At 39.0% G+C, this 25808-nt stretch overlaps 1 protein-coding gene across 9 annotated transcripts in view; it reads left to right on the top strand.

Annotated features, from left to right (window-relative positions):
• DCLK2 (doublecortin like kinase 2) overlaps positions 1–25808 on the top strand; it is a 153976-nt gene that overhangs the window by 73369 nt on the left and 54799 nt on the right. For 6 of the 9 annotated variants that reach the window (XR_002077815.2, XM_053901197.1, XM_019441296.2 and 3 more), the window contains exons 3-5: positions 19104–19206; positions 22167–22268; positions 23157–23207. Coding sequence is in view for 7 of the 9 variants with exons in the window: in XM_053901197.1 (XP_053757172.1) it covers positions 19104–19206; positions 22167–22268; positions 23157–23207 (256 nt within the window). In the remaining 2 variants the exon portion in view is untranslated. The remainder of the gene's footprint in view (positions 1–19103; positions 19207–22166; positions 22269–23156; positions 23208–25808) is intronic. The other 3 variants (XR_002077816.2, XM_019441298.2, XM_019441297.2) reach the window with 1 other exon arrangement.

Here is a 25808-nt window from a genome sequence, read left to right as displayed (position 1 = left end):
AATTTAATATGTTTGATGTATAAAGTAATCTTATCAGGGGTAAAGAAAGGGATAGCAGTGTTTAACTGAAGTGAAACTTCCTAAAGAATAGAAGTTGATCTCAACCTTGAGAGGGCAGAAGGGTTTGAGAACTGGGGTTGCAGGGAGGGCAGGTAGGAAAAAAGCCCATGAAAAGGTACAGAAGTAAAAATGATTATGGAATGTTCTAGAAGGCCAGACTGGCTATAGCATATAATTCATGCTTGGAAATAGCGTCAGCATTATCACACTCTCCATTGTCCTGTCCCTTCTTGTCCCCAGTTTCTCTACCATTGGAATTGAACCCCTCACTCTGGCTAGTCTGGCCTGCTTATTTCACCTCATAAGAAAGCCTTTCAGACTCATCTTGGATCTGACTGGATAGAAGATAAATTGGCAAACGAGTCCATTTTGTAATGGGCTAAATTATTTCACTTTTCACAGGGTATATATCTTCTTTCCTGCTTAAAGAGATGACCATTCATTTGTTATTCCTAGTTGTTGTTCCTCCAGTAGCAAGCCTTGTGCCTTGGAGTGGTAGGTGTTCAGAAACATAATGTGTTCCGAGTTGTTTTGTTCTATATGCTTGAAGACCTGGCTCGACTTCACAGATAGTGGGAAAGAAATGTGAATGCTCTTTGATGAAAGGGGTCTTCTCTTTTTCATTTCTTTTAATCCCCTCTGTGCTTGATGTAGTGCCAGGACCGTGTAGCATGGCGAATATATGTGGGGAGACATGCTCATGTGTGACTGGCAGGAATCTACAGATTATGTGTTCCAAGCCCCTAGTTTCATGAGTAAAAGAACTAATGGTTAATAAATAAGTTTTATGAGTAAAAGAACTAATGTTTAATAAATTTCTTAAGGTGAACAGAAAAAGTTTAGTAGGTGTGAGAATCCAGGTCTCCTCTCTCTAGTGAGTGTTCTTTTTTTAGAATGCCTTGTTCTTTCTCATCTTCACTACACAGTACAAGAAAAGTTAGCTGGATTCAGGATGTTTCATTATCTGTCTCTTTATGGCATGCCTGTCTCCGTTTCCTGTTTTAGGAGTAAAGTAGAAAGAGCCCCTCGGAGTAAGGGTACCTGGCTTCTTCCTAACCCTGCCACTGCATTTGTATCTTAAAGAATTCACTTACCAGCTTCTGTTTCCACATCTGTAAAATGGGGTGGGCTTGGGGTTTAGTGCCACATAAATTGCTATGTCCCTTGTAGGTACATCCAATAATTCAGCAGTAGCCCTGGATTATATTAACTTACTGAGAATTTAAGAATGTTCTGTCCTCTTCCTTCCCTGTTACATAGTGTTTCCACAGCATTTGCCCCACGTAGAAGAGTGTAAGCATGAGTAGGAGTGAGGAGAGGGTAAAGGAGTTGGGGAGATGGCTCTGGGCTCTATTGTGTATAACAGACCTTCTGGTTTCCACTCGCCTATCCTTCATTCTCTAGGTAGCACAGGGTGAAAAAAACCAACCAACTCAACAGGATGAATCTTTTTGGTGTCTGATGCTCTATCTTCAGTTCGTCTTTGTTGTGGTCCATTTCGTTTGGTGTCTCAATGTCTGTGAAGCATGATAACACAAAGAACAAAAAGACAGGCTCTTCCAGAGAGTCGCCAGTGATGGAACAAAGGTTCCGAGGCATTGTGTAAGGAAACTGTGGCGGTGCCCCCTGGTGAGGGAAAGAAATGTGCCCTCTTCACCTCTTCTTAAGTGCTGAGCCTAGCCAGAGGACACGTTTTTTTCTAGAAGGCAAAGCCTTACACTTTTGGCAGCAGAGCTGAAATAGAAAAATTGAGCTTGACCTATTTCCGTAGCAGTGCGAGCCTCACATTGTCCTCTCAGGCAGTATGAAAATCCTTGAACTGGGAAACTGACAGCTGCAATCAGACACTTGCATTGAGGGAAACATCATGAATTTTAATAGGAGTGCTGCTTCTGGGTGAGGTTGGGAGGGGAAAGAGAGCCAAGCCAATTCAAACAAAAGGAGCAGAAGGGGGTTTGCTACATGTACAGCTCATGGCAGTGATGAGAGTTATATTCAAATTATTTATCCCACAATGATGTTGATGATTTAAGAGGGAAGGATTGCCGAACTCTTGTGAAGTGGAAAGGGTTATGAATCTTCCGTGATTATTAATCCCACTGTACTGAAGGCAAGGAAGGTGGGTATATCAAAACATGACTTGTTAGCAGTAGCCGTCCTCAAACACTGCACTTCAGTACCCAGGAAATGAGCCCCGGGAACCACATTGGCCACTACATAGACGATAGTGCTTCCCTCAAGGACACACCGGACAAGCGCAGACGTGTGTGTGTGTGTGTGTGTGTGTGTGTGTGTGTGTGTGTGCACGCGCACCCACAGAGCCACTTTCAAGTTGTCTTTCCTATCAGCCCTCTTGCATGGCAAGAGGTGCATGGCATTTCCCATTCTGAGTAGCCCTCAGCATCCTGTTTGTCCTGGGTGGAAGGATTGGAGTTGGTGCCCGTTGTCAGACCTCTTCATGAAGAGGCTGCTTATTGGCCTCGGTATCTCCAGGGTGGTCTCTCAAGGAGAAGAGAATGTGGGAAGACTACTTCTTTTAGAACAGGGTCCCATGCCACACCCATACCCAGTCGTGTTTGTTAGAAGCTGAGGATCGAGTTTGTGAATTAATGCAATCATGAGCCACTTTGTTCTTAGTTGTTTATATGGCCATGCTTCGTTTTAGAAGGGGGACCTGAGTGTTTATTAAAATAGAAACCTAATCATTTCAGAACCCCTTTCTTCTGAATAAATCAAGAAATAATGTGTGTGTGTGGTTTTTAAGTGTGAATACAGCACTTAAAAAAATATGCTGCAGACTTTGTTCATCAGATTCCTCTGTTGGTGAGACTATTTAGCCTGTAAGGGTCTTTCAGCCAAAGACTGTTACCCAAGACAGCGCTGGCTGACATTCTGAATACTTTTTGGGAAGTACTGAAGAAAATCACCACACACTAAACAGGAACGGCAACTGCCATTTCAAGATGTGGTATTAAGGATAGAACTAATTTCTTGGTTTATGAGCTAGTCCTTCTGGAGCTGGAGGAGAGTGAGATGAGTATGTCTGTGCTGGGGAATTGGGACTCAAGCCAGACTAAGGCAGAACATGTCAGAAATGGAGACAAGGAACAGGGCTGTCCTTTACCAGGCTGTGAAGGAGGAATTCATCCTTTTTCCCCTGCCAGGGTTTATCACCAACTGGTGGAGGTGGTGGCAAGGACTTTGTGGGCCATTTGGCCTAGACCTCACATTTATGAAGGATTCATATTTATTCTTTAAAAATTATCACCTAATGGGGGCACCTGGGTGGCTCAGGCAGTTAAGCATCTAACTCTTGATTTTAACTCAGGTTATGATCTCTGGAACCGTGAGATCAAGCCCCACAGCATGGAGCCCTCTTGGGATTCTCTTTCCTCCTCTCTCTCTCTCTGACTCTCCCTCTCAGAAATTAAGTTAATTCATTTATTTAAATGAACTTAAAAAAATTACTACCTAATGAATTGATGTAGTTGTTGTAATTTCTATGCATTTAAATAATTTTTTGCACTATGTGTATAATATATCATGATGACGATAACCCCCTTCAGCATTTCTTCTTGTTTTAGGAAGGTGAAGTGGAGTTCCTGCCTCTCAACATGGGGGAGAAACCCTTTCCCTCTTCAGCTCCTTCCCTATTCTTCAAGCATGTCCTTCCTGTCCATAGTGCTCCTGATACGAGGTCTACATGGGTCCCATTTATCTTTATCCTTGCTGTAAGCTGGAGTATTCCTTTTAAGTTATTTAAATTGCTAGTAACAAACCCACTTTTGTGGTAGAAGATAGGTGGATGGGGCATATTGTGATAACCTTTACTTACATTTGGGATCCTGCTTGTGTTCAGATCCTTACTGCTATGCTGACCTGCCTCCATTTCTCCGTCTCACATCTGTTTTCTGCCTAAGCCCTTTGATTCTCCATAGCCATGTCTCTGCATATGCTGGTAGTAAAAGCTACCCCCCATGAATCTAATACTTTGAGTCACTGAACCTGGAGTCCCCTTCTCTGTGCTATTCATCCATTCATTCATGGGTAAATATTCCCTGAGTATTCTACACTCAGGCACAGTGCAGGGTGCTCTGGCTACAGTATGGCAAAAGGTGAACACAGTCTCCAGGTGCTGGATGTTTTTTCCCCATCCTCCTCAGCTGCTACAAACTCGTGCTGACCTAGGTTCCCTAAACCTCCATCTTGATATTCCTTCTGGTTTTACTCACCTGCTTAGGTTCCCAAGTTAACCTTGCCACATCGCAAGAATCCAAGGGTAACTTCTGTTCATACTGATGGGGAAATAATGTACTAAAACGTCTTCCTGGAGGGAAACTGAGAGGCTTCAAGGTTGTTGTAAGGCAGGGTACTTACTAGTCACTCAGGTGCCATGATGGATTGGAAAATATCCAAGAAGGAAGGAGGCTCTTCTTTTCAGGCTAAATAACAGCCTCCTTGTTGGGAAGGGAATAATCAATCCCAGCTGGAGCAAAGAGACCACGTTCCCTTTGCTTTTCCATTCAAATCTAATCTAATGACATGAGTTTCTGACATGAGTAGCATTCTTGCCCAGACTTGTGGCCCCAGGGAGGGGATGGTTATTCAAGACAGCTGGCTCCCTAAGCAAGGCATATAACTTGATGATAAATGCTTACAGACAACTTCCCTTACTTGCTGATTCCAGTCTCAGTTTAATTGACACCCCTGGAGATTTGCAAAAAATAAATAGATGTTTCTTTGAAAGAATATTATTTCTCTGGATGCAAGAAAAAGATAAGAAATTGTGCATGCATACAGTTCATCAGTATTTTCCAGCTTATGGAATTCTTTAGGGAGGGATTCCTTTTATGCATTCCCTATGAAACAGAAGTTTCCTGTGCCTTTAAAACCTGTCTTGTGTTATAGTGTAGAATAAATCTGACCTGTGATTTTGTTGTTTTTTTTTTCTTTAGCTTTGTCTTTTGAAAAGAACCATTTCTATGAATTAGTAATTTGAAGTCACCTTGTAGATTTTTCTTCTGAAAGCTTACATGTAGCTAAATTCAAGTTTTAGTAATTTAAAAATTGTTTGTTTTTTCCAGGGTTTATACTCCTTTGGGTCAAGAAACCCTTCTTTGGAATAACAGTTATGCCTAAATCTCTAGACCTAGATGTCAAGCATTTCTTGTACATTCCTTTCTCATAATTGGAGATGAAGTGTTGTGGGCAAAGAAAGAATTGACTCATACATCTTTTCTGCCATCTGAGAACTTGGGCACTATAATGGTTATAATATCTAAACTAAAATGAATATTCTGAGAAAACAGACATTTATTTGAAAGAATTTGGAAGTATTGAGGGTATGCAGAATTTCTTTGCAGTTTATCAAAAGGACTAATGTTAATGATAAAAAATCTTATAAATCGAATTTTAGGACTGGATCAGTGAGTTGAAAAAGGGAATTAATAAGAAGCACTAAGACCTGGTGAGGTTTCAAAATCAAAGCTAGGCAAAAGACAAATTGTTTCACACCTTATATAAGTTACAAGTTGTATCACACCTTATATAAAAATTTAAAGACACACTAAACAATATTTTTGGCTGTCTGTGGATATATTCATCTATAATATAAGGGCAAAAAACATGGCTTAGAAGGCCCATGATAAATAACTTGACAGTATTTTCCTGAGGTGGCATAGACCTAAGGTAAGGAGGGAGGGAGCAGTGAGGCTTGGGGACCAGAAACAAAAGAGATTTTAACTTTATAATGTTTTATTTGCAGATATTAAAGGGATCTGAGGCAAGCATGACATAATAACTTTTGTTAACTCTGGAAGCTGGGCATTATTTGCTATAGTCTTTGGTCTGGTCCTAGATTACTTAAATATATAAAATTACCTTGAAAGGGAACCTCAAAAAAAGACTTTTTATACCTTTATTCTTAAGTTCCACATAAATCAGAGTAGCGGTGCACAATCAATAGATATAACCCTCTCTGGGTATTTGCATATTTACAGTGAGTCTTGATAAACACATAAATCCAACTGCTGAGCTCTCCTGTTTTGAATTCTCCTAAACTAAGTACTGTTCTAACAATTTGCAAATCAGTTATGTATATGTTAGTGTAACAAGTTTTGGCTGTGTTTCAGGAACAGGTGCCTTTTAAACAGGAAAATCTAATTGTGGTATTTGCCTCAGCCAATATCACTTTCATTTAAAAAATGTTGTCATAAATAATTCGAATGGATGGCATGCTTTCCGTTTCTCAATAGCCACAGGCATGTAACTTATTCAGAGGATTTCTTTGGCCTGGAAGCGAGACTTTTCATTTGCTAAGAAGCTTGCACTGGGAAAAAATGTTCTCATTGCTTTTCATGTAGGATTTATGTTGGTTTGAAAATGAAAATTTTGAGTCCTTGTCATGTGAAAATAGATGCAGCTGTAGAAACCAAAATCTTATGTTTTCTGCAGCATAGAACTGCCCCACTTATTTTGGACTCAGGTCTGGTCAACTCACCAGGCTGGACCCAACAGCTTAAAACTAGGAAATATGTAAAGGGAAGTTTGGGTACAGTGTGAAATTAGGGCACAAAGCCTCCAGCACTTACCCAGTTTCCTAAACCTAATCTCTCCCTCAGCCCACTGATGTTAAATGCAGCAAACTAGAAGTAGGCAGGGGGACTGCTGAAAGGGAAATTGGGTGGTCTTTTTAATTACACAAGTGAAAGTTCAGAGCATAATGGCAAGGAAGGAGGAAAATAATTTTATTAAGATGAAAGCAACATAAAAAGTGGACATGATTCCTTAAAAAAATTTTTAATAGGGATGATTTTCCTACAAACCTAAATAGCCCTACTATATTACAGCATAGTGATGGTGTTTGTAGTCATAGTGCTGAGTGGTTGGTGTTTTCCAGAACAAGTCTAGAATTAACTGACCAAGTTTTTCCACACCATCTTAACTAATGGATCTCTTTGTTTTGATTCCAAAGGTCTTAACTACCTGGATGCACTCACCATTTGCTGAACTGATGCCATGAGGGTGGACTAATCTGATGGTGGATTTTTATATGCAGAGACTAAATTTCTGGAAAATATTGCAGGTTTTGCCTTCATGTTAAAAATTTAAAGGTCATAATATTTGTTAATACATGTTTATACCCTTAGCATGTCCAGTCTGGCAGCAAATGGAGTCCTGTTCTAAAACCATATGATTCTAACTTGTGCTTATAACTTGTTTTTAGAGAGTTGGCCAATTCTTTTGAAGTTATCAATTTCAGAACATACTCAGTATTCCCTAAATAACAGAAAGTTGGCCTGAACTTTTATGGACCTTATGACATTACTTAGAAATTGATCCTTAAAAAGAAAGATAAATCCTAAACATAAGTTTACATGCTTGCCATTCATTTACTTCATAAAAGTAAGACCTAGAAAAGTGGTCTGGTTATTTGGATTTTGGCATGTATAAAAGCTCTCCTGACTCATCTCAGTAAGCTCTCTTACGTTGTTTTCCATAAATTGTAGATCATGCTGTGACACAGTGTGTGGTCAGGTACAAAGAGTCACACAGGCAGAGGTCAGACTCAGCTCCTTCTCCTCTGCTTGTTTGACCTTGAGCCAGTTACTTACCCTCTTTGAGCCTTTGTTTCTTTTTGTTGAAAATGGTAATCCCCGTGCCTACTTAAGGTTGTTCTGGGGGTTTAATGAAATTCATGTGTAGATGAGACTCACTGTGTAGAGTATATAGAATTAGATGTTTCATACTTGTTCCCTATTCCTTTCTGTTGGAAACAGAAAAATCTGAATTAGAAAATTGTCACCGTTGGGGCCTCTGGGTGGTTCAGTCGGTTGAGCATCCGACCTGGCTCAGGCCATGATCTTGTGATTCATGAATTCGAGCCCTGCATACGGCTTGCTGCTGTCTGCAGAGTCTGCTTCAGATGTGTTCTCTCTCTCTCTCTCTCTCTCTCTCTCTCTCTCTCGTATAAATAAACATTAATGAAAAAATTTCCTCCTTTTACTTTGGGTCTCAGTTTCCCCTTCTGTAACGCCTGTGGTTTGATATCCGTGTTTATTATTTGAAGATGGTAGAATCCTAGAGAGTGTGGACTCTGGTTCCAGTCACATCCGCTTGCAAATGTGCAGCTCCAGCTTGCCCAGGATTTGAGGAAAGCTCATAATGGTTGCCATAATAGGTTTCCTCTGACTTCCTTACCTGAATTCTTTTAAATTCTTGCGGCAGCCTCCTTCCAGTGTCGGAAAGCTCTAGAGTGTATTTGAAACTTTTTTCCTGTAGGAATTAACACTGGGATCCTCGGTGGGGGCAGTCAGAGGATCAGCTTAAAAATTACCTCATTTCTGGGAAGAGTGATCATTGTCTCTCCTCCAGAATACATTTGGTAGCCAAATAGCTATGAATTTTTCAAGATATTTTTATCCTGTTAACAGAGGTATTTCCTGAAACCAAATCTTTGATCTCAAGATTCTGTGATTAGTTGTGATTGGTGAATAGCCATTATTATGAAGAGGCCCCACTGGGAAAGGAAAGGTTAGGTCCAGTATTTTTTTTAATGGAAACAAACTAAATGTCGGGAGTTGTCTGTAGATGCAGTTGAGAAGCCCTTTACTGTCAAGTACTGTCTTCTCTTAGCTTCAGTTCTGTTTCCATGGCAACCACAGGGTCTCTAGTGCCTGGCTGAATGGTTTTACAGGAAGCTGAAAAACATTGCTATTCTAAGTAGCTTTCTTTTTACTGTACAAAGGGATCCTTCCCTTACTGTAGGCTAGCCAACATTTACTGGGAACAAAGGAGACTATTTATGCGGATTGTATTCTGGGTAGAGGGTAAAGAAATGGGGAGACCCCAGTCCCTGCTTACTGACTTGTGAATTTATTTTTGTGGTGATTGTTCCTAGCATTTTGGAAGATCCAAATAATTTACCTTTTCTTTATTTCAGATATGGGTTTTCCTGTTTATGTTAAGCAGAATTTATATTCTAAGTATAGAACTGGTTTTAAAAAAACAAAAGGTGGTGGTGTGTGGCTGGGATAATATTAGTTATGGTGAATTTATAGCTTTCAAGTATCTATGAAGGCAGTGTATTTAACAACAAAAAGTGCCCCATGCTAGCAATAGACACAGAAAGATAATGGCTTGGCAGTTATTAGGTTTATCCTTTATTGTATGTTAAAATTATCATTTGGATTTTCTTTATATATTAAAAAAACCCTGTATTTCCATTTGTTTACATGGTAGAAAAATTATATATGGTAGAAATGTCTTTGGCGGTTCAAAATTAAATGCAGTTCCTTTCTGGCAATTTATGACTTGTGCTCATTTCTTAGGAAAGAAATCAAAGGTATCAGTGCAGTTCCATTAAAAGCTGATATAATAAGTTTAATTTCAAATATAAGCCACTTCCTCGACTTCTTTTCTGAGCTCTTTCAAATTCTCTTTAGAAGTAAGTTAGAAAAAAAATTTTTTTTTGTTTACTCTTTAGTAGAGACAGCCTTTTAAAACTGCACTCTGATAATGAAAGCCTTTAATTTTAACAGATGTGGACCTTTGTTCCTAATCTTGCTCTGTGTCTTTCATACACACAGTTAAAATTAAAGACAATCTATAGAAAATTCCAATGCGTGTTTTATATGCCTGATGTTCATCATCCTTGTGCTGGCAGGCCAGGTCCAAGGACCCAGAGTGGGATCCCACAGGGTCAGCCAAGAGGGTCCCTGTCTGTACGCAGAGTAGAAGAAATCAAACACGAGCCAGCAAAAGGTGAAAGCAGAGTTTATTGAAGGTACAGAGAAAGTGCAGGTACAGAGCATTTGGGAGACTCAGGAAAGGAGGGAGTCTTGTCTTTGCTTGGGGCTGAGGGTTTTTATTGAGGATCATGGTCTGATGTATGTGTTCTCTTAGGCATCCTGGAATTGGTAGTTAGAACAAAGATAAGGACCCAGGTGTCACTCCTGGGAGCCAGGGGGTCTTGGCACTGAGATATTTAGTGCCAGTGATCTGGAATATGGACACGATGGCTTCTTAGTCCTTAGATGTTGTCTGTTGTGCTGGAAGACTCCAAAGAAATCATTAACTCCTTACCCCTTACAAGGAGGATATACATTAAGGCATGTGTATGGCAGGGGGTGCAGATCCTAGCAAGAATAGAAACAGGAAGGGAAGCAAAGAGCAGAGTTTCATGGAGACCCTCAGTTTCCCTGTCTCAACCCCATTTCTTCTATGAAATGTAGTTCTTGTTCTGCAAGATGAGTATTTCATGGGAGCTGAGATTTGTGACCCGGACTGTATTTAGATAAGTTAATGCCAGTTTAAACTACTCCTTTACTGAGACCTAATGATGTTTCTTTTGCGTTTTTATCTTATCAGGTCTTGGAAATTTTCAATAAAATAGTTTTGGAAAGTATCTCAAGAGACACTTATTTAATACATCCTCAAGTCTGACTAGCACCAAATGGCAGATTTAATAGCAAATTGCTTTGCTTTAAATGTCCTCTACTAGATGGTTGCAGTAGTAGGTTTCATAAGTAATTTTTCTCAGGTAACCCTGAAATAATGATGTAAGGAATGTACTTTTTGAAAGAACTTGCATGATCTAAAATGAGTTTTTAAAAATTAAGGTATCTAGAGCCAAAATTTGATGAAGTATTTCCTGATGTTGGGGGAGATCATCAAGATGTGACTACTGGTTGACCTGTGAGTGGGATGTGGGTGGTCAGAGGCTCCATACCCTTTCCCCTGTTCTTGGAATGTGGGTTCTGCTTGTCTTCTCCACTCCCAGGGGCTGCTCCAAAGACATAGCTTTGAGATTATGTGCGTTGAGAATATCTGCATGATATACGTGACTGAATCCAGTTAAGACTTCTATGTGAACTTTGAAGGTTTGACAGGCAAGTGTGGGGATCCAGTTGTCTTGCTGCCACCCAAGACAAGTTTCATGTGTAAGCTGCCTTTGCTGGTTAAAACTGCCATCGACCAACCTGGAGTTGTCTGCCTCTTTGTTTTTTTCCTGACCACTAAACAAGGGGCCAGTTTCAGATTTCATCCGGGACAATCTCAAGAAGGTTTTGAACCAACAGCTGAATATTTTCTTTCTTTCTTTCTTTCTTTTTTTTGTTTTTTTAGTTTATTTATTTTGAGAGAGAACACAAGCCGGGAAGGGGCAGAGAGAAGGAGACACAGAATCTGAATCAGGCTCCACGCCATCAGCACAGAGCCAGATGCAGTGCTTGAACTCAGGAACTGTGAGATCATGACCTGAGCTGAGATCAAGAGTTGGATGCTTAACCAACTGTGCCACCCAGGTGCCCCCTTAAAAAAAATAAATAAAATAATGTTTATTTTTGAGAGAGAGCACACAAGCAGGGAAGGGGCAGAGAGAGGGAGAGAGAGAATCCCAAGCAGGACACTGTCAACACAGAGGCCAACACAAGGCTTGATCTCAGAAACCATGAGATGATGATGACCTGAGCTGAAGTCGGACACTCTACAGACTGAGCCCTCCAGGCACCCCTGAATATTTTCTTTAAAGAGTTATAGGATTGACTGGTATATTCAAAGAGGTTATAGATTATCTTGGCATAGAAAGCCAGTATCATAAATCTGGGAACAAGGACTACCTTGCATGATAATGAGTTGATAGAGACTGATTGAAGGAGTGTGGAGCCTCTAGAGAAGGGCTATTTGGATTCAGGGCATTTCATTAATTCAACAGAAATGTACTGAACGAACCTTTTATATTAGATGTTATGTACTGTGCTGGAATTATAGCACAAGTAAACAAGAGTGTGTCCCTAAATGTATGGAGCTCACAGTCTGGTGAGAGGTCCAGACACAAAACCAGGCAATTACTTCAATGATAATGTCTATGTTGGGTGAATTACAGAGTACTAAGGGTACACCTGGATTTGTAAGGAGCAACAGATTTCGTTGAAGATTTCTTTGAGGATGTATGAAGCTGAAACAGAAATCCCGGTGGACGTTGCTATTTACCCATTTAAAATTGGGTTCCTTTTTTTCTGCACTTAACTTTTTGGACACAGTCTCCTAAACTTTTCTTAGAAACTAAAATATTTGGATTTTAGAATTTTATAGTAAGAAGAGATCTTATAGAAATCCAGCCTGTTTTACCACCAGCACCTTTGTAACTCTGGAAAGGAGAAGAAATGCAAATTCCCAAAGTGTGCCAGTGGGTCAGGATAAATAGACCTCCTCTCATTCATAATGTGAGTGAGTGTTCAGGGAAGATTACATCTCTGTATCCTCTACCTTTTTTCTTTTAAGGAAAGGTTTTATTCTCCTAATACATGCATCGTATCTTTGTCAGACCTCAAGCCTTTGTATCTGCTTCTATCTCCTTTAACAAAGGAGAACAAATAGGGAAATAAAAAAAAAAATAGTTGAATCTGTTAGTCTATGTAATCTATTAAGAACTAGCACTAAAATTATGGCTGCTACCCAGTCACCCTGACCTAATTTGTCTCCTAAAGGATAGGAAAAATTACTGTTTTTAAATGGCCCACATTCCTTTGGAAAGCTTAGATATGCTCCCATAGATATATTATTTCTCAGTTGGATGTTTCCCCATTAGATCCTACTGATTGCTTTAATTTTGTACCTTAGCAGAAATATCACTTCCCCCTGGTTTATGTAGCTTCTTTCATGAGCCACATAACATCCATTATTCCTGAAGAGCTTCTTGCATTGAAAAATTTAGAAGCAGACAGTAAGAGGTCTTCTAAACTGATACACTTTCCTCACCCTTGTTAAGAATGATTCTCAGATGTTATTCGTCGTATTGATATGTTCTTTTCAGAGTCGCATTTAGTGACACAGCCAATAACTCAATGTTAAATCCCAGTTTTTAAAATTTATGATAAAAGGAATGAGACCACCACAGCTAAAGAACAAGAAATATGTTGAAAAACATAAAAGAATCATGTAAGTGTTCAAATATATGAAATATTCTCAAGGCATTGGGTATTTTATTTTATGAGATGTTCTTTTTGTGCTTCTTTATTCCTGTAACTGTCAGGGTGCTCTTCCATTATAGTATTGTCTTATTGTAACATTTTGAACGGTAATTTGAATGATAATTGTTACTTTTCTTGTCCATTTCTACCAGTAGACTGCATGCTTCTTGGCTTTTGTTTATGCCTGGCATATTATAGGTACTTGGTTAATGTTAGACTGAATGTACAGTGATAAATTAATGTGATTCCTGTTGATGAGAAATACCATTTTTCATCATTGATGAGAAATTTATTTTAGCTTACATACGACCCTGGCATTTTGTCAGATATTTCACTTTGAAAAGTATTGACTGAGTTTGGGACACTACTAGGAACAATTAAATATGTAGTCCATATGCTTGTAAAATGTAAGCATGGGCAAATAATGACTGTATTATATGGAGGCTTAGCATTACACAAATATAATTTTAGCATAAAATTGGAATGATATGCTCACAGTCTCTTTTCCTCTGCATTATCTAAAAATGTTGACCTTGCGGTGCCTGGGTGTCTCGGTTGGTTGATTGCCTGACCCTGGATTTCAATTCAGGTCATGATCCCAGGGTGATGGGATCAAGCCCTGCATGGGGCTCCAATTAGAGCCAAAAAAATTCAGATATCCTTTTTTTTAATTAAGATATCTTAAACTCCCAGAAATTACATACAGAAATGTGGTTCATGTAATGTATATATACACACATGTATACATATACTGGTGAAATATTTATAAATATGTTTATATGTACATATTAAAGAATAGTTTCTACCATCAGCCTACTGGAATAAGAGGAGCACTTGGGTGGCTCAGTAAGTTAAATGGCCAACTCCTGATTTCCATTCAGGTCATGATCTCACAGTTAGTGAGATCAAGTCCCCCATCCGGCTCTGTGCTGACAGCATGGAGCCTGTTTGGGATTCTCTCACCCACTCTCTCTCTCTCCCTTCCCCTACACTCTGTCATGCAGTTGCTCTCTCTCAAAATAAACTTAAAAGTTTATTTTTAATGTTTATTTATATTGAGAGAGAGAGAACACATGTGAGTGGGGAAGGTGCAAAGAGGGAGGGAGAGCATCCCAAGCAGGCTCTGCTCTGTCAGCACAGAGCCCAACAGAGGACTTGATCCCGTGAACTATGAGATCATGACCTGAGCCAAAGTCAAGAGTTGGATGCTTAACCAGCTGAGCCACCCAGGAGCCCCACAAAATAAACTAAAAAAAAACAAACAGTATTTGAGGCCATGAATTAATGAAAATGAAGAAATAACCACTGCTTTCACATGTGATCACATTTAGTCTTTAAAGATGAGATGAAATTGGTATCTTGCTTAAGGTTTCTGCATGTTAAAAAAAAAAAAAAAAAAGGAGGAGGTGAGGTGGTCAGGTTCAGGCTCAGCAGTGTAATGATACAAAAGCTTATCCTCAGCACATGCTTCCTGTGTTTTTAGTTAATACCATAAGGTGAGTTTCCTCTACAGTGAAAGTGAAAACAACTGAAACCTGCTCATTCTCCTTCCACGGATGTTAGTTTTGGTTTACTCATCAACTTCTCTGCTGGTGTTCTCTTACTAGTGAGTTTTAACTTTACAGTTTTGTTGATCATAGTAATGACAGTCCAAACAGTCCATATCTATATTGTGAAAAATGTGAACAGAGACTTGTATTTTTTTAGAGGTGGGGGAGAGGGAGGGAGGGAGAAAGTGGGGAGACAGGCAGAGGGGAGAGAGAATCTTAAGGCCCTATCCCATGACCTTGGGATCATGACCTGAGCTGAAATCAAGAGTCAGACCTTAACTGACTGAGCCCCTCAGGTGCCCATGGAGACTTGTATTTTAAATCAGCAGCAGTAGAGGGAGAGAATATTCCCATTCACTCCTTATTTACTTATTATCAGTGCAGTCTATCATCTGTGTTTATATCAATTTTCTTCTCTTGACTAGTCAGATACAACCCCATGAAATTGTAAGAATTCCAGCTTTAAAAAGGTTTTGATTTTTCTAAAACAATATATGGACTGGATAACTTCTTTTGTTTCAGAACCAAGAGTTTCTGTCATGCAGATTGTGGGATCGTAAGTGGACCCTTAATGCTGCTTGGGGGCCATCATTGTTTCCCTCTTGGGACAGTGCACCACATTATTCGGGTGTGATGGGGAGCTGGTAGGCAGAGGGTTTAGGGTCAGGACCCGGATGGGGGCAGGGCTCCTTTTTTAGTTAGAGACACTACACTGTACAGTTTCTTTAAATAAGAGCCTTTGCTGAGGACATAGCAAATCCGACCTGTTCCTTTTCCCTTTCAGAGTAGAGGCAACAGGTATTCATTAAACTAATAATGAGTAATTCCCCACAATCCCAGATTGCAATTTTACACCTTTTCTTCCTCCTCAAACCTGCTGTATGTACATCCTCTCTCAGCCTCACTTTCAGGTGATGACTTTGTTTCAGTTTTCCCGGTGAAGTAGGAAGCAATCAGGAAATGTGCGCCAGCCCCACCATGTGTTCCCGCCTAGCAGCATCCACCTGGATTCCTTTACCGGGAAGACTGACCATGGTCTCATGCAAGGCCATTCCCTTCTGCACTCTGTTCCCATCCCCTCTCTCTTACAAAGGGACACAGCTCCAGCAGGTCTCTCCTTTCTTTCTTGTGCCACCATCCTTCTCCTGCCTACTAGATCCTTTCAATAGCATAGTACTGTGTTATTTCTCTCATCTTAAAAAGCAAGTTCAGGGATGCCTGGGTGGCTCACTCAGTTGAGTGTCCAACTCTTGATTTTGGCTCTGGTTATGATCTCACGGTCTTGAGATTGAGCCCCTGCTTTGGGCTCTACACTGGGTGTGGAGCCTGCTTGAGATTCTCTTTTTCTGTCTCTCTCTGTCTCTCTCAACCCCTCTCCCTCTTATTCTCATTCTCTTTCTTAAAAAATTAGAAAAAAAAAAATTCTGCTAACCACAGACTCCACTTCCTCCTTCTGCTAATCTTCCCATTTTTTCCATTCCAAGCTCCTTGTAAGAGTTGTCTATATCCGTGTCTCCAGTTCTTCTGCTATTGTTTTTTTTCCAAGAAAAATATTTAATTTTTTATTTTGAGAGAGCACAAGCAGGCGAGAGAGGCAGAAGGAGACAGAGGAATCTCAGGCAGGCTCCACACTCCGCACAGAACCCAACGGGGGGGGGGGGGGGGGGCTGGATTTCATGACCATGAGATCATGACCTGAGCCAAAATCAAGAGTTGGACACTTAACCAAGTGAGCCACCCAGACGACCCTCTTCTATTCTTTTTTAAAGGTGCTGCAATTAGACCTTCTCTTTAACCATTCCACTAAAACTAGTTTTCATCTTTAAGAGCCCACCAATCTCTGTGTTGCTGATTTGGTGGTCACTTCACAAGGTTTGTCTTACTTAGCTGTTGGTAACATTGACACAGGTGATTCCTCTCTCCTCCCTCATCCTTGAAACACTTTCTTGACTTGTTGTCCAGCATCTACCGACTCTTGTTTTTCTTCCTCCCATTCTGGCTGCTCCTTCTCAATATTCTTTGCTCGTTTTGCTTCTTCTGTTTGACTTTACAATGTTACTGTGCTTCAGAGCTCAGGCTTTGGATCTTTTCCTTAGGTGCATTCATTGCCATAATTGATCTCAAGATTTTAAATACCATCCATATGGTGGTGAGTCCCAAATTTCTACCTCCAGCCCTTATCTCCCCCATGAAATTCAGATTTGTGTATGTCTAACTTTCTGCCCACCACCTCCACCTGGATGTTTAATAGCCATTTGACATGTAATGTTCCAAATCTGAATTCATGAGCACCCTCTCCACCACGAAACTTGTCCATTATCTTGTATTCTCTCCTATTAGAGTTAATGACAATCCCAACTTCTTAGTGGCTCAAACCAAAAACCCTGAGCTATCATATTCTCTCTTCTTTCATATCCCCTTATCCAAGGGGTAGTGTAGCCCCTTCTCACTACCTCCACTCCCAACACTTTTGCACAAACCATTCTCATCTCTTGCCTGATGTAGCAATAGCCTCCAACTATGTTGTCTATGCTTGCCCTTTTACAGTCTAGTCTGAGCATGGTGTCATCCTATTAAAAGGGAAGTCATGTGATGGTCCTCTGCTCTGAAGCCTCCAATGGTTTTATGTCTCAGAGTAAAGCAGAGCCCTTACCAATGGCTGACAGGGCCCCATGTCATCTGCTCTGTGTCCCCTTACTTCTCTGATCCACTCTTCCCCCTCTTTTACTGTATGCCAGGACTTTTCTTGTGAATGTGCCAAGTGTGATCTCTCCGCAGGGTCTTTGCACATTCTGTGCTGTCTGCCTAGATCACTTTTCCCACGTGCTTGTCCCTTGGTCTCTTTTAATATTGTGTTCAAATGTAACCTTTGCCCGAGGCCTTCCCCAACCACCCTATTTAGTTTTGCAACACCCATCCATGTATTTACTGTTCTCCTTCTTTGCTTTATCTTTCTTCATAGCACTTACTGCCTTTTGATATTGCATAAATTTACTTACATGTTTTTATTGTGTTTCTTTTCACACTTGCTTTGGAAGGGCATATATTTTTGTCTGTCTATTGTTATTTCTTTACTAATGTTTCTATAGCATCTAGAATGGTGCCTGGCACATCATAAATGTTCAAAACAAATTTAATACTCTAGGAGGTATGTCATGTCCTGAGTCAAAATACATGTTTGTTTAAACCAGTTGTGTCACTTATTCATTTCATAACGACCATTCCTTGAGAGTAGTATTTGAGGCAAATTGGAGCCTAATTGCTAGTTATATAATTTGGTTAACTATTTAACCAAATGTGCATTCATTGCCTGGAAACTGAGTCAGAGGGAGGCAGGCATCTCTTGGAAACCATGTTTGGGAAAGCCAAACTTAACACTGACAGGTGAAATCATTAGAAGATTGATTAGGAAGATCTAAATAATATAAAACCACTGTTTTGATCTCTTATAGTCCCTAGACTTGTTAAATACTTCTTTTCCATATAATAAGGAACTTAGTGGTCTACTTTGGCATTTATTCTAATCAAATACCAACACATTTAGTAACAGATAAAATATTTCCTTGTAATAAAATCAATTGCTCAATCCTTCTAAGAACCCCATGAACTGTGAGATCTTGACCTGAGCCAAAGTTGGACACTTAACTGAGTCATCCAGGTGCCCCAGCAATGATTTTTTTTTAAACTTTATAATTATTACTGGGAAAAGAGTACTTTAAAAAAAAGAGGCCCTCATGTAGCCAGTTGAAAAACAGGTAAAAGTGGAACCTACCTATGTCCAAAGTCTAGGAGGATAGTTGTCCTCGACACTGGGATCAGTGGATGAATGTCCTCCCTGTGGGGGATCCAGTTTCTGTGGAATCTCAAAATGAGACAGTGTGTGTTGCGAGCCAGGGAGTGAAAAAAGAATACGAAATTAAGACTATACATTTAGGTATAGGGCCTTATAAGGGCCCTGAAGCCTCCTCTGATGTTAATGATCATGTTGGTGATGGAGATGAGCATTTACACCTTGAGCACTATTCCAGGCAGTTTCCATACATTATTCCCCAAGACAACCTAAGGCACGCTGTACCAGAGGTACAGAGAAGTCATGCCCAGGGTCACACAGCTGGGAAGTGGAGTTGTTAGAAGAATGACGAAGGGGAGAAATGAAGAAATTAAACTGAGAACAGAGACCTCCGTCAACCTCAGCCTTGCCACCGGTTATTCAGGGAGACATGGAAAACTTCACCTTGCGTGTATGTCCTCCACTTGACTTGTGAAACAGACATATTGATGCCAGCTCTGAACTCCTTGTTCTGTTGTTCTGAGGTCAGGGAAAGCGTGTGGAAGTGCTTTGTGAAGAGTAGAGTGCTTGGAAATGTAGTATGACATGAAATCGATTTTCATTCCAACTCAGTATTATAGGGGAGGCTATGAATTTTGCTGACTTTTTATTTTAGTTCTAAGGTTTCTAATTTACTTCTGATGTTTCTGATTTATTTCTTGGATGTGATTTTTTTTTTTTTTTAATTTTTAGGTTACTTGTCTGCAAGACTTTTTTGGTGATGATGATGTTTTTATTGCTTGTGGACCTGAAAAATTCCGTTATGCCCAAGATGACTTTGTCCTGGATCACAGTGGTAAGGCAATTCTTTGACTGTCTTGATAACTCTGAAATGGAGGCTTGGGGTGGTCTGGCATGTTGAAGAAAGGGGACATTGGCCGTATTCTTTTTGAACTAACGAAAGCATTTGCCTAGTTGTAAAAAACAAACAAAAAATTTAATTCAAGTACTTTTCAATTTTTAGCCATTTTAGTTCTCTTTTTACTGCATTCTTTTGTCTCTGAAATGGATTTCCTGCCCTGTTTCAGAACAGGGGCTGGCTCTGCCACCATAAATATATGGATTGTATTGAATCTGAAATGGTTAGTGATAGAATTTCCATGTGCATAATTGGATACGTAAAAGGATAATAACTAAATTGTTGATAATAATTGTCTCAGGTTCTTTTTTTATCTCGTTCTGTTTGCAACTTAAAAAAAATAATGACATGCATTGTTCATATTTGCAGGAAAAAAATGAAGCTATTTTCATTGATACAATAAGAAAACCCCTTTCTCCAGAGTATGCAGTTTTCAACTTTTTAGCAATAACTCCAGTGAGTTCGAGTGTATTCATTCTGGAAAATTACTTTACCCTGTTGTCTTGAATTAATTTAAACCTATTACAGTAATACTAATTATTTTAGCTGAGAGTCAGTTTCCTCTTTAAATGAAATCATACAGACATAACATTTCCCATAGGAGAGGGATGTTAGAGATAACACTCTTGAATTTCATGAATCAGAAAAGTTGGCTTTTCAAAAATTAGGCTGATGGTATCCCCTTTCCAGTTGTAGTGATTCTGACCATCCAGAACTGGAGAAACGTATTACCAAATAAATAGTGTGATCCATAAACTTGTTAAAATTTGAGATGATACATTTTGTGGTACCAAATTTCCTTGTGTAATTCTTTCTTGTTACTCTGTGTCAGTTACCTTGGGGATAATTCATCTACTTTGTGCTTGGGCCTCATTTATCTATACTTTTTTGTTTTTGTTCCATTTTTTCACTGCTGCCACATTTCTTTGAGGGTTCCTGTACTGTTTTATATTCTGTTGGACTGGCCCTGGTTTAAACTGGTACTACCACTGGAAAGAAGTGCAAGGAATGTCCTTTTGTATTATGTGTGCTAATACTTTCCCCTGTTCTCAGGGATGACTAAGGTTGACAAACTGTGTGTTTGCATTATCCTCTGTATTTTACATCTTCCTTGATTTTAGCTTAATTTCCATTTCGTAATATTTCTTTCATATCAATATTAGTAAATTAGAAAGCTGAAACACTTTAATACATTATATATTTTAGGTTATAAAGTTAATTTGGGTAACAACAACAAAACACTTACTGAGCACGTACTATCTACGTAGCAGTCATTGTTCTCTGTGCTTTATGTGTATGTTATAAACTTCCGCAGCCAGTTTTATCATTCATAGTTTTTGTTGTTAGCTACTGATGACCTCCAATAGTGAAAGGTGGGTGAGAGCTACTGATTTCTTCCCTCGCCAGTTACTTAACCTTCTGCATACTGGGGGTAATCGGCTTTTTGATAAGATTTTGTGAGGGTTAAATGAGTTAATATAGGTAAAGCAGTTAGTGCCTGTAATATAGTATGCACAATTGCATACTATTATGTTAACTGTTGTTGTAAATGTCATTATTGTATCACCACCATCAGGCCATAACATTAGACCTAATTCTGCCACTGTTGTATTTATTAGGGGGCAAAGTTGTTGTTGCTTTTAAAATCAGTTATTTTAATCTTAATTAAAGATTGTGTTTAATCTTAACAAAGTCCTAACTCTCCTTTTAGGATTCTGACATCTTGCATTAAAGATTCAATAAAATGCTAATGTTGTCTTAGCCAAGTAACAAAATACTCCTTTGAAGAGCTGGCTTCAGGGATGGGCTTAGAGTCCTATAATGAGGGTGTAGCATTGAAGTTCTAGTTATTGGTTCTCTACATGTGCATTTGTGCTTATAAAAGAGTGGCAGTGCCTTTAAGGTGATTCTAACACACACACCACTCCTTTCAACAGTGGAGTACTTTTTAACATCCATAATGCTAATTAACTAAACTGAGGTTGCCACAGCCTCCTTCAGAGTAAGGTTTTGATTAGGGTCTTTCACATGCTAACTAGCCTCCCCTGGTGTGTATTTTCCTGATTAGTGTACTTCACATGTTAATTTATTGCCCCTGAGGTATAGATTTAAACCCAACCCACATTTTAATCTTACTGCATAAATTGAAGTATTTTAACATAAATTACAGACAATATGTTATCTAATCTAATCTTTATAACAAGTTTAGGAAGCAGATTTTATTCTTATTCCAATCTCATAGGGGAAAAACCTGAAGCTTAGAACCTAACCTAGGTCCCCCAGTTAGCAAAATCAAATCCGTGAGTCATTCAAAATCTGCATGACTCCAAAACCCATGTTGTTAGTTATTCAAATTAGCAGTGATTATTTTAGCTGTAAATTAGTTCTGGTACTCTAAATGCTATTTTATTGGGTAATTTATGGAAAAACCAAAGTTATTGTTTAAATTAGCTAGTTTCCTCATTTTTGATGCTCCATACTTAGGGAAAGTGGAAAGCAAGATGGTAAGGAGTTCCATACCCTTTCAAAATAAGATTATCAGAGTTGGGAGAGAATAATAAGATTGTAGCCTTTTGCTCTCAATGCTACTGACGAAAAAAAGAAGTTGCACATGTTTGGATTAGTTTCTGTCCGTGTGATCAAGTTAGGACATTGGGATTTCTATGTTCATTAAGAACTCTACTGCAATGATGAGGTGTGGTCTACAAGATGTGTGCTTCACTAAGGATAACCTCAGGTGTACTTTTGGGACAGTTGCTCTGTATATTAACGTTGTTTGACAATAATAGGAAAATGATCCAGGAATGGTTCTAAGCAGTAGACTTATGTTCACGTGTGATCTTCCCTTGGTTAGTGTCTCAACCAGACTTAATTAATGCACTTGCCTTCCTTTCTAGAATGCCGTGTCTTGAAGTCATCTTATTCTCGCTCCTCAGCTGTTAAGTATTCTGGATCTAAAAGCCCTGGGCCCTCCCGACGCAGCAAATCACCAGCTTCAGGTGGTTAATCATTCTCCTTTCAGTATTCTTTGATTATTATGAACTCCTAGTTTTTCCCATGTTTGTATGCAGCTTGGTTCCAAAACAACATATAGGTGACATGACTTTTAGAATCAAACGTTTAAGTCTGTTTCTCAGAGTTGTCATAAATGTGCCAAGACACTTGTTTGTTTTGTCCTGACATATTTTCTTAAGAACAGTCATTATCTAGAATCTTCTCCTGGTATTTACTTAGAAGTGCTTCTTCACATTGTGCCCACTGCATACTATATTTTTAACTTTGTGCTATATGATTGTGAATATTTTCTTCTCTTACTGGTTTAAAACATACATAGACACATCTAACACAGAAATGGATTTACTTGAAGAGTTTGACAGGTGTTTCCTTCTTTAAGCAATTAAATAGTAGCAAAGATTATTATTGGAGTTAGTACTTATTTAAGAGTCAGATTTACCTGTAATTAATTTTCTTTCAGGTTCTAAACCTGTAGATTTGTCCTAATTTTGAATGCTTTGGTGCACTTTTTTAAAAGCTAAAAACATCTATCAATATCTTGATATATTCTATAAGATTTGTCTATAGTAATTATAAATAATTTTGTAATATCATTTACTATTAAAGAAGGGATTGTGAAAAACCCTGATTTTACGTATGGGAAATCTAGAACATTATGAAAGTAGTATCAATATAAACTACCTCTAGCATCAGGCTCTTTATAAAAGACTGAGTTTTTTGGACATTATGCTTTTCACTGGTTCCCCTTCAGCACCCATCCCACTTGACTTAGGTCAGGTTGTTTTACCCTTTTTTTGTATATGTGTTCAGACCTGCTGAATAACTGCTCTCCTTACTGTCTCCTCCTCCTTGTATTCACTGAATGTGTACAGTTAAGAGGGGTGGCCATCACTCCAGTGCCTACTCTGCAGCCAGATCCCCAGGTGAGCCATGATTAGTATGGCTTTGTCGCTCTGCTGGGTTTTTTTCGTTTTTGTTTTTTGCCACATTTCTGTTTCCTTTTGCTCCATTTCCATGAACGTATCTGGCTCGTACCAGTGTACATGTGTGCACTGTGGAATGCTTCACGGTGCTTAGGATGCCTCAGCCTCCTGTGTTTATTAGAAAACCGGTCGTTGTCAGATTGCCAGATGCCTCTGTATGTACTTGTAGGACAAAGCGATGAAGAAGCACACCACCTCCAAGGGCCTATCTTCTAGTTAATTTTGGAAAATACTCTGTTATTGAAAAAGTAATATGAAAATGGCCATAGAAGCAATTAAATTCTTCTGTTCTCCTTCCCCTTCTAGTCTTACCTTCCTCCCCACCCTACAGCTAATAGGCCCAAGGCTCTTCTAAAAGTATTGACAATATCAATATTTTTAACTGAAAGCATTTCTCTACCGTGGACCTTATTTCAAATCATATTATGCTTTCTGTAAAGTATCTCAGACACAAAGAAAGCTAATATAACATGAAATTTGCATAAATTCAATTACCTGAGCTTACCATAGACTCAAATGTAGATTTTTGTCAGGTTCTTAGCTTTTGTTTTAGCCATAGGTTTACAGAGGTTTATCATAACAGTAAAATAAATAGAAGTGAGGAGAGTGATTCAGGAATCAGGTATTATAATGAATCCAGTACATACTAAACTAAAAACATGTTTCATAATCATATTTGTATAAAGAAAGATTTATTCAAATCTTTTTAACTTGGATTTGGAATGCTTACAAGTTGACTCAAAAAATCTTAACATGGCAGTACCCTCAATGTTTAAGTCCATATGTGCATTTGGGATAGTAGAGTAGATCTTAAACTCATAAGTAAAAGTTGTAAGATGTTTAAATTAGGTTTTAGAGGGCAAACAGCTTCTTTATGAGAGATTAAACTTAAAAGTATGTTCAGCACAGGGCACCTGGGTGGCTCAGTCATTTAAGTGTTCAACTTTGGCTCAGGTCATGATCTCAAAATTTGTGGGTTCAAGCCCTGCGTCAGGCTCTGTGCTGACAGCTCAGAGCCTGGAGCCTGCTTCCGATTCTGTCCCTCCCTCTCTCTCTGTCCCTCCCCTGCTCGTGCTCACTCGCTCACTCTCTCTCTCTCTCAAAAATAAATACTAAAAAAAAAACCAAAACTATGGTCAGCACATACTGCAGTTACAGAAACCTGACAGCTTTATGTTATTAAAAGCCAAGTACCCATAAGTACAACTCACTTTTATAGACCTCTTTAGCTGTGTTATACTTGTTAACATTTAGAAAATTCCATGGGACTAATTGGAGTTTCAAACAGAGCTAGAGTAACTTTATAGACCTAATATTGTACTTTTTCTGTGTTGGGACAGAAGTGAAGTCTTCTGGTTGACTGGATTCTTCAAGAAAACTCTATCAGAATAGTTAAATAGTGTGTAATAAACAGAGAAATTCATCCAGATAACATAATTCAGTAAATATTACCATAATTTGAGTCCTAAAAATTCTCACTTTAGTTTTCTTGCTTGTAAATCTTTCAGAGCCTACCAAGATAGAAAGTATTCAAAACAAACAAACAAAAAAGCTTCAAGTTTGTTTCTTACCTTACAGTTGAGGGGAAGGGCACATGATAAATAGCCTTATGTTGGGAAAGAGAGTCTGGGGTAGTGAAGGAGTAGGAAGAGGACCAAGGTGCTGTCGGCTTGCTGCCTGCCTACCAGTTGGTGGCAGCAGTGTGAGGGGCGTGGCTACAACATGGGACTGTCTTGGGTCCCACTTACTGTCCCTAAGACTCTGGAGAAATGTGCAAATAAATGAAGTTAAGGACTTCTCATTAGGGAACACTTTTTAGGACCTTTCAAATGCTCTGGGAAACTTAGAGACCCACATATGACTTAGTATGTCTTTAGAATGAGATTATTTGGCTGGGAATTCGGGGGGAGCACAGATTATAGACATGTAGTTACTAACACCAGTAAAACCCTGGCAGTGAGTTTTATTAAGAAACTATGTCTAGGCAGGAGGTGGTGTGTTTTTAGGGAGATTGTTTGCTGTCAAGATTACATTTGCAGGAATTGATTTTTCTCTTTTAGTCCCTTTTCTGTCACTGTTCCAAGGTAGCCTTTGTTACCAGTGTGGTGTCTGAATATCTGTGAAGCTAATAGCACTCATTGAGTAGGGATTGGTGACCTGACAGGTTGCTGTATGGAATGAAGAAAAAAAGGAATAAAATTCAGTCTCAGCTCACAGCAAGTTGACTCATTCATTGCCCATAATAATCTCTACTTTATGTGAATTCCTGCCACCTATTCCCTTTATTTAAAGACAATTTTTAAAACAAACAACATTGAAATTTAACTTGAGAAATAACTAGGACTGCTGAATATTCTTAAAAGTTTCTAACTGCACAGTTCCTCGTGTTGTACTTGCACTCTAAAGGTGCACATGTATTAAGAAATTATAGATAACTGATAGTTATTTATGCATGAGGGGTTTTGAATTAGAAAAATTAAAGTTTGGTCAGTTAAAAGTGACTAGAAAATTTTTTCATCCATACCCAATTTTTAAAAATGA

This window comes from Panthera pardus, unplaced genomic scaffold (genome assembly GCF_024362965.1).
Source record: "Panthera pardus isolate Hobbes unplaced genomic scaffold, ASM2436296v1 HiC_scaffold_13, whole genome shotgun sequence".
NCBI lineage: Eukaryota > Metazoa > Chordata > Mammalia > Carnivora > Felidae > Panthera > Panthera pardus.
Note: the sequence above shows the minus strand (reverse complement) of the source record. Positions and strands in the feature narration are given on the sequence as shown.